This window comes from Paramormyrops kingsleyae, chromosome 9 (assembly GCF_048594095.1).
Source record: "Paramormyrops kingsleyae isolate MSU_618 chromosome 9, PKINGS_0.4, whole genome shotgun sequence".
Lineage (NCBI taxonomy): Eukaryota > Metazoa > Chordata > Actinopteri > Osteoglossiformes > Mormyridae > Paramormyrops > Paramormyrops kingsleyae.
This window is the reverse complement of record NC_132805.1, coordinates 1,553,017-1,566,526: the sequence shown is the minus strand read 5'-3', so window position 1 is coordinate 1,566,526 and position 13,510 is coordinate 1,553,017. Positions and strand designations below refer to the sequence as shown.

The window sequence follows — 13,510 nt, the reverse complement described above, 5'->3', positions numbered from 1 at the left end:
ACAACACTCTGCCGAGTTTCCGGTCAACTGCTTAGACCCAAGGCCAAGTTCAGAAGGCCTCTAGAATATTCCTGGCCCTTCATGGACCCAACAGGAGGGAATTCTTTTAGGATAAGCGTCCAATTCCTAAGTGACGGTTGACCTGCTAATGGAAATTTTAAAGTCATGTATGAGAAAATATTGTCATGGCAAAAGGTATAGGTCTGATTTATCCCAGGCTAGGTAATTAGTGCTGGAAAGAAGAAAAAAACGCTTAGGCGAGTCTTTTCGACGGGCGTGTCTGTAAGTAAATTTTCTTAATGTAATTCAGGTGAGAAGCGAGGCCAACTAATGCAGTTAGCGGCAAACCTCAGCTTTGAACCCATCTCTTTGTGTTGCAATGGAGGCGTGCCATGCCCCGCCCATGTGCTGTGTCAGCTCGACCCGTTGGCCACAGAAGCTGGCTCAGCATTGAGGGGGAGGCTTAGCACAGTCATCCTGCCCAATCACAGCAAAGTCGTCCTGCCGCAGGCTCGCCAGTAGCCAGTCCATCACTGTCACTGCCAAATAGAGCAATTCACTGAGTGGAGCAGCCCAGCCCCTCCCGCTCCCAGCTGGCTGGCTCACCAAGACAGCGACAGCGCACTTTGTAAAGACCCACGACAGCGACCCGTCGATTCGGCTGTGTTTAAAGGATCTGGGAGGTAGTTCAGGTCATCGGGAAGAAAGATTGCAATTAGAGTAATGAAGGGTACATTAGCAAGATTGTATAAATTCTCTCGGCTTGATTTCGCTTATTTATTCAACCACATTGCAGGCGTAAATCAGACATTTTTGGAATAAATTAAAGGTTCACAAATGGCTTTTGCTCGCCCACTGACGTGGCGGAGAATGTAGCACTTTGTACAGACCACAGTACTCATGAATGTGGCCAAGAACAGCCTAGTCAGCCACTCATAGCATATTCTACAGTGCAGTCAATGTATCGACACATGCTAACATATCAAGTGCACTTTGACGTGTAAACTGTATATATGAACGTGCAGTTCAACCATGACCCCGATTATAAAAGTAATGCACAATTGCTGATGATAACTCAACATTTACCTGGACATTAGCTAAGATAACTGAGAACTAAGGCAGCGTGGTCTTTCATGCCACACGAGGCAGACCAATATGATTTGCTCACGTGTGACTGTTTGCTCCTACTAGCCTAGCGTGACAGCCACAGCTGTGCTAAAAATCCAGCTAACAAAAACAGCGCTGGATTCTCATCATTAAGACAATAACACTGCTGATGCTCATCTGGGAAGGGAATCAATATTTCATGGTATCACATCAGGCCGGCCGCCTGTCCATCTCAGTGGCCAGGAAATATGTGAAAATGATCCCCTGAGAGGTCAGGGTCCTATGCAACCTGCATCTTTCATGCCCATCTGTGCTACAAACTAGCAGCACATTTTTTTTTCCCTTTTTCTGTAATTATTGGGTCATCCATCCATCAATTTCCCATAACCACTAATCCAGTATACAGTCAGTGGTGAGTCTGGAGCTCGTCCCAGGAACCACAGGCTACAGGACAGGAAGAAACCCCAGACTGGATGCCCATTGGGTCATATAACAGAATATTACAGGGACAAACATAAATAGCTTTATTTACATAGCTTATTCTGATAAGTAGACTGTCTACCTGGCATTAAGTTCTGCCTTATGATCCTCATGCAAATAGTACAGCGTTTTATTACTGAAAATATGCACAGCACCTTGGTCAAGACCAGTTGGAAGAATGACTCCCACGAAACCTGAAAAAGCGGTAATTTGGTAATATAAATGTCCTGTAGCCAAAAGGGGCTTTTTTCCCCTGGGGAGGAGCCTTTCATAGGTCTACAGCTCCGCTCCACAGGCTCTCCTGGCTCAGCCTTTAAGACAGAATGCAGTGGTCCTGTATGCCTTCTGATGATACGTTTCCTGTGGTGAAGAGCTTCTCCGCCAACTATGTGCCTTTATAGAAACAGTGTAGTAGAAGAGTCATGCTTATGGTTTCTCTTAGATGATCATCTTGTCTTATTCCTAGCAGCTTGGTCTTTTCACCTAAGTCACCTTTCCATCCTGGGAAAGTAAGGTGGGTCCTGCACAGTCCCTGGTCTCTCTCTCATGTGAAATACTTGCAGTTTGTAGAGTCAATGAAACACTTCTCAGTGCACCTGAGCTGTCCATATGACCTTCAAAACAAAAGAGACACCACAACATACTGAAACTTTTTATAAATATAAAAGAGAATATTATTTCAAAACTACACTTGCCATATTTGTTTTCATATAAAATGCATGATTTAGGACAAAGTATCGCAAACTCTTTTGTAAGATTGCTGAATGGTCCCTTGAAGGGATAATAGCCAACATTATTTCTGTTTTCAAACAATTGAAGTATCGCTATGATCGATTACGTTGAGTTTAATGTTGGCCCCATTTTGCTTTAACAGGGAGAGCATTGAGATTGAGGGTAAACTGAAGCCTGGGTAAATATATAAGCTGGAACAGTACAGAATATTCAGTTGTGTATTACACTATGGGAGATAAAGAAGGACGCACCCAGGAAGATACACTTTGCATGTTTGATAGCCGAAGTCCTTCCCATCACACTCTTCGACTCCTTCATGGCGATATCCATCTCCACAGTATGCTAATTTGCACCCTGCATAGGAAACAGGTGCTGGATGGTTTTAGCTCCTCATGATGCCTGGGTGGTCCGTCTGCTTGGTGAAACATGACCAGACCCAGACCCAAATGGGGAGTGGTGATGCGATCGTTGGTGCCACTTACTGATGCAGCCGTCAGTGACCACCTTGTTGCCGTCGTCGCATTCCTCTCCGTTGTGGGTCTGCACTATTCTGTCACCGCAGACCCCCTCCACACCTGGGGTGTTGTCCATGGATTGGAATGGGCTAAGCTGGAAAATAGAAGTGTCTCTATAGAATTTAAAACCTATGACGGTCTTTGGGGTTTATTGGGATTTTCATAACAATAATTCCTCGAATTTTCTGTCAAAATGATAATACTTTATCTTGTCATTTGTACAAGTACATAAGAATTCGACTTTCACATATCCCATCTTGCTCTGCTCTGCTTGGGGTCAGAGTACTAGTTTATCCATTTATCTAGCATTGCTGGAGCATTTTCAGAATTAAGGACCGTCTGTCAATGGCCCAACAGTGATATGATGACTCTGCTGGGCACAAGATTTAAACTAGTGACCTACATGCCATCCCAGTTTGTTATCAGAAGCATACCACATATATGATGATGATGTGTGAAATACCTGAATGGGTTTCCATCCTCCAACATCTTTAAAATAAAGAGACCTCTGATCTTTTCGAAATGCAATTGCATTTCTTGTGTCTAGGTGGTGCAGTTCTTCTTCATTATTGACCACAAATATCTAGGAGAAAAGAGGGGAAATTGGTTACCTTTTAAAGTAGTTTTCGTTTCCCTGGAGTTATTTCCTTTTAGATATGCAGTAATCCTACAAAGTGTCCAATACTTCAAATATTAGGCTACCAGACATATTCAAACTACTGTCCATTGGATCTGGATTTTCAGTGGTCTTCTACTTGCCACGGATAACTGTGTAGTATCAAGTCCTATGTGCCATAAGCTCAGGAGTCCTTTGTCATCAAGCTGACATTGAAGACGAGTGCTTTGTCCCTAACACTTGTCTCTCCCAGGGTCTTGGCTGTTCCTCATTTGCCCTTGAGCATCCTCAGAATTCCCATGTTACCTGGCATGATGCCTAGTCTGGAACAGCAAGATTGGCATCATCAAGCAATGAGTAGGTCCCATCTGGGGGTGGGTTGTTTAATTGCTGTGTCTCCATTCCCCCAGTTGCTGAGTCTTGGACAAATCTCAGCCAAGAGTAAACTGTTTAGCTCAACTGGCAGTTCAGCACTCCTTGTGTTTTCAGTCTCCTGGCTCTTCTTTTGTTGGGTTCTTAAATAACAAAGAGTTTGAATGGCCCTAAACCTCAGCCTGATTGCTTCTTCCTCCCTGCACCGAGTGCCCATGTATCATTTAACTCCAAATCGCCTGGTGAGTCAATGGCCTTGTCACCAGGCAGAGCCCTCACAGATTTCAAATATAGGGGTTTAGCCAACAGGCTAGTCACTAGGCGGCCTTAATGTACAAACTATACCAGTCCAGAAGTAGTGAGGATGTGTTTATTTCCTCTTTATCCCTCTAAAGTGATGTAAGGTTCAATGAACCAATTACAAGCAAATGACAAAAACTGTTGGGGCCATAGGAAGTTGAGGTTCTTACCATGGGTACTTTGTCATAATTACCCACATGGGCCTGCTCGTCATGGGGGGGGCTGTTTACGCTCATGGGGGCATTGCAGCTGCATCGACCAGGAGAACCAGGAAGTCCCTTCTCCCCCTTCTGTCCAACCACAAAAACTCCTTTGAGAGCAAAGCAGACACCAAAGACGTAGAGGTTACAGTCACACCAAAGACGTAGAGGTTACAGTCACAAACCAAATATGTAGAGGTTACAGTCACACAGGAAAGACGTAGAGATTACAGTCACACACCAAAAATATAGAGATTACAGTCACACAGCAAAGACATAGAGGTTACAGTCACACAGCAAAGATGTAGAGGTTACAGTCACAAACCAAAGACGTAGAGGTTACAGTCACACGAAAGACGTAGGGGTTACAGTCACACAGCAAAGACATAGAGGTTACAGTCAAACCCTGCAGCAGTGCTCATGCAGAGATGGATATTAGAGGCAAAGACCAGAATTCTCCCATCCTTTGGGAAAAAAAACCCATTAGTGTTTCTCTGACTTGTTTAAAGACTTAAGAAAGTAACCTGAAGATAAATATATTGTCTACATAATGATTAATGATTTGCTTGAATGCAGGGGCACTGCTAGAAATTTTGGGCCCCATGAAAGCAGATGATATTGGGCCTCCAACCCAGACCAATACAGTCACGCTCCAGGGCCCTTGGAATCATAGTAACTGTCCCCCTCTTACACGATTTACCCACTGAGCATGTAGAAATTCAAGGGCACCAAAATAATTTCTAACAAAAAATTAAAAGTTTCTCTATAGAGTACTAATGTAAAGTAGTTTGCCAGGCCAAGAAACACAGAACAAGATACCTACTCTAATGTCCTGGGAATTTACTCACTTATTAAGCAGTGAGAACCCTGCCCCTTAAAAAAAAACTATGATGTCACATCCCTAGGATCCATTGGCATAAGCCGTCCACTTGAGTTGGTATCAGATTCTCAATTGACGCATAGCGCTAACACTCTAGCTCTACCGTTCAAATACTAATGCTCTAAATCTGGTGACTCCCACATGACACTTATAGCTCCCTCATATGAGCTGCTCTAGTTGACATGATACAGGTATTCTCACCCGAGGCTGGCAGGCCTGGGGCGCCGGGGGGGCCGGAGGGGCCAGGGTGGCCGATGGGACCCATGGGGCCAAGTACTCCAGGGTCTCCCTTCGTCCCCTGAATGGAAAGCACAGTCGTTTGTTTATATGACCAGTTACACCACTGACTCAACACCTTTCCCTTGGCTAGCCGGAGCCGTCTATGCAAACAAGTGATCAAAAATATCATGTATATCTAGTGACGTTGTTAAGGTCAGAAAGCAGGCTGAAGCAGAACGGTCAAACTCATTCTGAGACATTTCTGAGAATGTCATCACTGAGATGAGTTGTAATGAGCACCGCTACATTGTAACCAATGATCAATGTTTAAGAGGACATCTCTGTGTCTAGATGAGGACTCTCTGTCCTTACCTGCTTTCCTCTCTTGCCTGGTCGACCGGTGGATCCTCTGTTTCCTGTGACGCCAGGCTCTCCCTGTGGACCCATTTCACCCTAAGATGGGAGGTTAGGGTTTGCTGACAGTAAATTACCAGGCGCATAAAAGCAGCAGTAATTAACCACTTGCTGAAATAATGATGACAAATGATCGCAGTTACCATGTCTACTCACCTTCTCTCCCAGCATCCCTGGGAAACCCATTGCACCCTAGAGTGCAGAGAACGCAAGAACACAAAGTTAAGCTCTGAACACAAGCATGTGATCTGCCCATGGGAAGAGCGATTTGATGCAAGATGCTGGCCTTATTGCACCTTTGGCTTCAGAAGGTAATACTGAGTTGCTATTAGCAATTGAGTACGTTACAGATTGATGGTGGATAAAGAAAATGTGCACATACAATGAGGAACTGAATCTTAATACTGAAAGCTGATAGTCATAGAACGTGTATCAGATTAGACCCTGGACCTTAGGAACCAACCTTAAAACCCTTTGCACCAGGTTCCCCTCGTTCGCCTCGAGACCCCTGATGGGACATTCATTAAAAAAACAAAACAGATAAAGACAGGACCTGAAATGAATCTAACTTATAAAAACAAAGCAGTGAGTAGTTGTGTCCAAGAGCTACAAACACCACCACCAGGACCACTAGGAATGACACGTCACAACAGAGATGGTTGTGAACTCACCTTCTCCCCTTTGTATCCAGGCATCCCCTGTAGGTGAGATGGTGCTCTCAGTCTCAGTCACCCAAACGGGGGGGGGGGGGGGGGGGGGGGTGCCAAAGAGGACTTTCCCTGTCTTTTGTTTAAACACTTACTTATACAGCCTGACCTTAATGTAGCATTTCCAGCAGCACTGACACACCATTATTAATTTACTCCTTAACAGACACTTCTATCCAGAGTGATTTATAATTTTACCTATTTATATATCTGGATGTTTAATCGGTGCCATTGCGAGTCAACAGTTTCCTTTAGGGTAGAATAGTGCAAAACAGCGAAGCGACAGTGCACCCCATGCAGCTTCAGCGTGATGCTAACGCGCCGTTAGCGCTCTCCGCACCGACGGGGAGTAGCCCCCAGAGCACTGCCTACCTTCGGTCCCACTGGTCCTCTTGCACCAGGCATTCCCATCAGCCCAGAATCTCCCTTCTCCCCCTGCAATGGGACCAGTGCAGTGATGGCAGGCTCAGGCACTGCAAAGGCTCAGGCTAATCATATTGCACTTAAAATACAGATTTTTGGTAGCAAAAGGAAACAAGTTGTTTCAACATTTTTATAAGTATCAAATTTACTAACTAGTATGCTGATATATTGCGATTAGCGAAGCAGTGAAGTGTTGATCTGGATTAACACTGTTGGCTGACACCTCCAGGATAGGAGGTTCGAATCCTACTTTCTCTCTGCGTGCATGGAGCTTGCATGTTCTCACTGTGTCATACAGGGACCTCTGCTTTCCTCTAACAGTCCAAAAGCATGTGGCCACTGGAGTCTCTAAACTGAGAAGGACTGGAGTCCCACCCAGGGTGCACCCCAGCTTCATGCCGTTACTGCCTGCAACGGGCTTCCGAGCCCCCGCAACCCTGACCACAATCAGTGTGGACAGTTCCATACACTGATTAGTATAGTGTAAGGTAAGGTAAGGTAAGGTAAGGGATTTTAAGTTAAATTAGGGGTATCTGTACCAAAAAATCCGACTTACTCACTTTGGGCCCATATGGTCCCGGCCAGCCTGGTGCTCCCTGTAGCCCTGGCAGGCCGGGTGGCCCAGTATGACCCTGAAAAAGGGCAAAAAGTCCGAAAAAAGTAGGTTAGCAAACCATTGCCAACTTGAAGCTCCCTCCAGCGTGTCAGATGGTTTCTCTTATTTGGCTCCCTGACAGTAGAATGAGCTTCTGAACCACGTCTGGTCATCAGACTCCCTCTCCACCTTTTATAAACGCCTCAACACCCATCTGTTCCATTAATTCCTCAACTAGCCTGATGCTTCTTTAGATTCTCTGAATGTCCTTAATGTTGCACTTCAGGTCACTGAATAGTCTTATTAGGTTCTTGTTTTGTTGCATGATGTTGTGTAGCTCTTACTCCATTACTGCTTACACCTGTACCTGGGTATTCTTTGGAAGCTCAGCTGTACAGATACTGAGTTTGATCCTGTTTGTTTGTTTGTTGTTGTTTGTTTGTTTGCACTGTGCTCTTTGCCGTACGATGCTTTGGACAATATATATATATATATATATATAAATGCAAAGAAATATTTTCTTCCCAATATTTTCTTACACATCTTCCCAAATGTATACCCATTGCCTGCATTTCCCAGAAAGGTTTAATCCCAGGGCAAGCAAGAGAAGAGGTTTCTTGCTTTATTTCCACCTACGGAGGCGGAAACTGACATTAAAGACGGCCTTCCTTAATTAAATGACAGACTGTATGCTGAGCAGCGGTCTCTCCTTATGAGAGACAAATGACTTATGGGATTGTACCTGCACTAAGCTAAATTAGGTAACAGTATTTCCAGGCCTGCCCAGTGTTTTGGTAGCATTTCCATCACCCCCTTCCCCCCTCCCCCACTGCCATGGTACCCCCCCCAAGAGCAAAGGAGATGCAGCCCACTGCTGTGCAGGCCTTTCTGGTAGGATAATTCACTTTGGGATACAGCGGGTGTCACTGAATTATCCTGACATGGAAAGATCAATTTGTCCACTCCCTGAGTATGCTGTCGTCCGAAAAGGCTGACATGCAAGTTCTGACTGGATGAGGCTCTTCTAGAATCTCATTCCCTGCAACTAGTATTTAAACTAAATAGATGACATCCATCTCGAAGTGGCTATTTAGCGACCCTGAAGTTAGTTTGTAATGAAATTAAGAATTAATAGATGCACTCACCTTCTTTCCTGGTCTTCCAATTTCTCCCTTAGAATGGGGGGTGGGGGGCAGTAAGAGAGTACAATTAATGCAGTTCAGTTTAACTGGACAATAGGCTAGACCAGTGTTTCCTAACTCGGTCCTTGGGAACCCCTAGATAGTCCACGTTTTTGGCTCCCTGCCAGACAGTCCACTTGACCTGTCTTGGGGGGGGGGGGGGGGGGGGGGGGTCCCAAGTCCAAGTTTGGAAACTGAGCAAGATAAACAAGAACTGACAGCATATGGCATGATGCCCTTTGACTCCATGAAAATGGTATTACCTTATCTCCCTTTGGTCCATTCACTCCGGGAATTCCGTTTGGACCCTGGAAATCAAGTCCCTTATTTTAGAGATTCATACTTTTCCACATTATTGCTTGATTTGATTGATTTTAAAATGATTTTTATTTGTATTTCACATGAGTTCTTGATGTTTTTTCCATTATGTAACCCACCAAATGTGATTAAAAGTTATTCTCGTTCACATCAGTTAGTTTTGGTTGGTTCTAATCCTAGCTCAGCAAATAATATCAATCCATCCATTCATTCATTGTCCAACTGCTTATCCAGTTCATGTAACATGACTAGTCTATATCAGAACTCAAAAGCCAATTATAACTCAAAATGTTAATTCAGCTATTTAAAATTTACGCTTAATTCTTACACCCAGTATTTTGACCACAATTGAGTTTTAACCGCACAGAGGGATCTCCTGTTAATCAGCTGATAGCTTTTCACACATCACCTAATGTTCCTGGCCATTTGGCAGTGAAACCTAAAAAGCCAAGACGAGCAGTTCCTGAGCGGCGATAGCTAGTGGAAAGACTCTATTTCCGTCTCGGCTAAAAGTGAATTGTTAATGGGTGTCTGTGTTGGAGGTCCGAGGTCCCTCATTATGCTTACAGCAGGAAACGGCAGCTGCGAGTCACACACACACGTCCTCCTCGTCGAACACACCCATCCCCCCCTAACCCCACTACTGGCAGAGCAATCCAGAGATTACATCACCGCCGTACCACATTTTAAATTTACGCTTATTCACATAAACTGCTTTTTGCCTGTTCACCTTCTCTACTCTGGGAAAGTGTAACTGTCGCTGTTCTGCCCAATCATACCTCATACTGATGTGAAATCTCTTGCCCCTGTTTAAGTTGCACCACCGCATAACGGTTTCATGCACTTCTCAGTGTGTACTGAGCTGCGTCGTATGTCTACGAGTCTACGAGTATCCCTCTGGATCTAATTATTCTGAAGGAACTGCTGAAGCTATCCGGGCTGGTTTGATGTTCACCGATGTTGAGATGGCTTGGGGCAAAATTGAGTTTCCTACCTGAGGACCTGCAGGTCCTGAAGGACCAGGGGCACCAGGGACGCAGACATCAGGCTTCTGGCCCTCAGGTTCCGATGCAGTTCGGCTTCCTTCCTCTGTCGGCGGGGGCTTAATCTAAAGCACAGAGCCGAGATACGGGAATGTACAGAGAAATACAAATGCGGGGCTAAAAACCTGCACTGTACAGGGTGATATAAGTCCTTGTGGAAAAACCAAAATTACTGATAGAAAGAACAACAACCGTATAATTCCCTCCTCGAAGACATATGCAATTTTCATACATTGCAGGTCATTCTGCATTTACAGCACATTGCTCTTTTGAGAACTCTTCAAAAACACTTGTGATTACATAGATGGAAAGTGGTTCCCAAATGGTTATTTTTGCCTGACTTTTGTTGAAACTATGCTCTTCCCTGATCAGTGTCTGGTGCCTGACGTCCCTGCACGCCGTAGCCTCAGCATCGCCGCAGGGAGAGCGGTTTGGAATCTCTCCAAGTCACGTGACCATGCCACTCTTAAGAGGGAAGACTCACAGGCGTCACATGACGAGTCATGGTAACAAACTCACAGGACTGTACTGTTCCCATAGTGCAGAGGGAGGTGGGAACATTGGGGGAGGGGGCGGAGTCAGCAGGCAGCAAAGGTTGAATTTTGTCTTGTGCTCCGGAGTTCTGTAAACTAAACAGATTGCAGCCATACAGCATTAGCGACTTCCTTTAAAAGCTCACAGACTACCCTCACAGTCGGTTTGGTAACAGCCATACAGCATTAGCGACTTCCTTTAAAAGCTCACAGACTACCCTCACAGTCGGTTTGGTAACAGCCAAGCAGTAACCCTGAAATCCTCTCAATTAAATGCTGACTAGTTCATCATCGGAAAAGAGGCATTGTGCGTAATAAAAGCTTACAGAATCTCTCCCCACTTGAAGAAAGTTTGGCAGCCTCTGTGACAGGGTCAGGCCCGACTGGCTGTCCTCCATCTTCTCTAAATGTTATTACACGTGCAGCATGCCGCCCCGTGTAAGATGCAGTGAAAATCACCGCTTTCACTACATGACCATTTGTCCATGTCTAACATGTACGAACCCAGCAGCTGTTGTGCTTCTTACTGTGGGAGGAACAGGCCAGTGGGGGCTTCCAGAGCCGCAGGACCGCTGACGCTCCGGCGCCGGATCCTTCCGCCCGTGACACACACACGTCCGTCATGCAGGTACCCCCGACACAAGCGAACCTACCTGCTGGAGTGGAGAGGAAGCTGCCCATGGCCCAGAACTGGGACAGCATGCAGCAGAGCAGGAGCTGAATTCTAAGTCCAAGCATGACTGAAAAAATGCTGGGTGGGAGCGCTGTGCTCATTTAGCTTGAGTGTCTTGGGTTGGCTTCAGGTTTTCTAGGTCTCATCGTTTGTGGCTGTGTGTGTGTGTCTCTCTCTCTCTCTCTCTTTCCTCCCCCCTCCCTCTCTCTCACTCTGGCTTGGTGACTGAGAGAGGCTTTCTCTCACTCTCTCTCTCCCCTCTCTGCCGCTGGATCCTCTCCCCCTGCAAGCCCATAAACAGGAGGAATGTCAGACAGTGCCCGTGAAAATGAGACAGGGCTATAATTATGGGGCATGCCTGTCAGCTGCCCACTGTGCCAATGTTGGATGCTTATACTACTACTGTAAGTGTGCTTTGTGTCTGTCCCCCCCCCTCCCCCCGCCCATCTGTGTGTGACACAAACACAAAACTGAGTGAGGTCATTTTAATTAAGGCGGAGTTACAAATAATAATTATATAGTTACAAATTATAATTATATCACAACCGTCACCAGGAAAAGTAGTGTGAGGGATAAACAAACAAGCAAGCAAACAAAATAATAATAATAATAATAATAATAATGATGATGATGATGATGATGATGATGATGATGATGAAGTGTTCATCGTTTTTCCAAAGGAAGTGAAGTCACTACATCTGACTCAGTCTTATCGTTAATATTAAGAAGAATATGATGATGATGTAAATACAGGAAACTTTCCCGGTATCATGACTGAGGCGCTCGTTTGACTCAGCACGTCCGGAGGCCAGCGGAGCACAGAACACGCAGCCGTCCACTTTGATTGCGCTGTAGTCAGGGGTTATCGATCAGCCCAGTTTAAGCTGAATTTATTTGTGTGTCTACTTCCGGAAACTACTGACTCATAGCGTTTAACTCCGTCAACCCATTATTCCTATAAGGCACCAGCAACTCAGCCTCAGAATTAATAGCATGACATTAAATAAATAAAGTGACTTGATAATGTATGAACAATATAGTGTGGAGTGCAGCACAATACATACACTCACCCAAAGTACAGCGTGCAGTGCAGCACAATACATACACTCACCCAAAGTACAGCGTGCAGTGCAGCACAATACATACACTCACCCAAAGTACAGCGTGCAGTGCAGCACAATACATACACTCACCCAAAGTACAGCGTGCAGTGCAGCACAATACATACACTCACCCAAAGTACAGCGTGCAGTGCAGCACAATACATACACTCACCCAAAGTACAGTGTGGAGTGCAGCACAATACATACACTCACCCAAAGTACAGTGTGCAGTGCAGCACAATACATACACTCACCCAAAGTACAGTGTGGACAGGCTACATATAATAGATTTTGAACTAGATAAGTCCCAATTTCCACTCAAGCCGGTAGTTCACGCGACCTATATTTGTGATAATCTAACAGCTTCTCCAAAGACTACAAAAGAAGAACGCATGATTGCCGGTCACCACCTGGTAGCCTGTATGCGACCTTTGGCAAATATCCTCAAATACCTGGGTCATACACGGTACCAGTCAAAAGTTAGGACACACCTACTTAAAAGAGTTAATGACCCTAAGCAAAGAGATGGAGCGCTGTGGCAGACGACCTGGTCCCTGTTGGAGAAGCATTCTAGGGACCTACAAATGGAAGCTGGTTGAAAGAGCCTGTAATGCTGTCATTAAAGCAAAAGAAGCCTAGAATCTGAGGAGTTTCTGAGATGCTGAAATACTTCTTTTGGTTGATGAAGTATTTGATATGTATTATGTTATGTCCAGACTTTTGGCTGGCATTAAAAACCTTGCTCCACACACGCATCGCTATGCGCTATATCTCAACAAACTTGTTTTACACTTTAGAAGAGACATTTTCAAAATAATCATAAATGAAATCGATGTTGATGGACTGAGGATCTGCATGTCACAGGACACTTGAACTGACTGAAATCAGACGCCTTCATTATAACTGTACAGATACACACTCCCTTATCCAGAAGAGATACATTTACGCATTTCTCTTTAGGACTCTAGAGTGACTCAAAATGACAAAAATATACAGCAGTTATTTAAAATGTTTCCCTAAAAATGTGCAGAGATCACGCAGCTGAGTCTAAGAACAGAAGAATGAAATTGCCGTTTTAAGATTGTCAGGCACAGCGTAA

At 44.9% G+C, this 13,510-nt stretch overlaps 1 protein-coding gene across 2 annotated transcripts; it reads right to left on the bottom strand.

Moving 5' to 3' along the window:
* Positions 1-763: 763 nt before the first annotated feature.
* On the bottom strand, positions 764-11,582 carry colq (collagen-like tail subunit (single strand of homotrimer) of asymmetric acetylcholinesterase). 2 transcript variants are annotated; one of them, XM_023802534.2, is made up of 17 exons: positions 11,289-11,582; positions 10,622-10,731; positions 10,054-10,167; positions 9,005-9,049; positions 8,706-8,732; positions 7,522-7,597; positions 6,915-7,015; positions 6,507-6,533; positions 6,299-6,343; positions 5,992-6,027; positions 5,794-5,874; positions 5,404-5,500; positions 4,293-4,432; positions 3,298-3,417; positions 2,802-2,928; positions 2,571-2,673; positions 764-2,201 (listed from the first exon to the last, which is right to left on the bottom strand). In XM_023802534.2, the coding sequence occupies exons 1-17, from the start codon at positions 11,407-11,409 to the stop codon at positions 2,132-2,134; spliced, it is 1,440 nt and encodes a 479-aa protein (XP_023658302.1). In that variant the 5' UTR covers positions 11,410-11,582; the 3' UTR covers positions 764-2,131. The 2 variants fall into 2 exon arrangements, with proteins under 2 accessions (XP_023658302.1, XP_023658303.1); XM_023802535.2 differs by having other exon boundaries at positions 6,915-6,977; positions 7,526-7,597; positions 11,289-11,580.
* Positions 11,583-13,510: the final 1,928 nt, after the last annotated feature.

Coding starts and splice junctions, on each gene's coding strand:
- colq (XM_023802534.2), bottom strand. CDS start 11,409: ATGAGCACAGCGCTCCCACCCAGCATTTTTTCAGTCATGCTTGGACTT. Junction 7,598..8,705: donor TTGGAAGACCAGGAAAGAAG/GTGAGTGCATCT, acceptor GCCCTTTTTCAG/GGTCATACTGGGCCACCCGG. Junction 4,433..5,403: donor CCCAGGCCTGCCAGCCTCGG/GTGAGAATACCT, acceptor TTGCTCTCAAAG/GAGTTTTTGTGGTTGGACAG.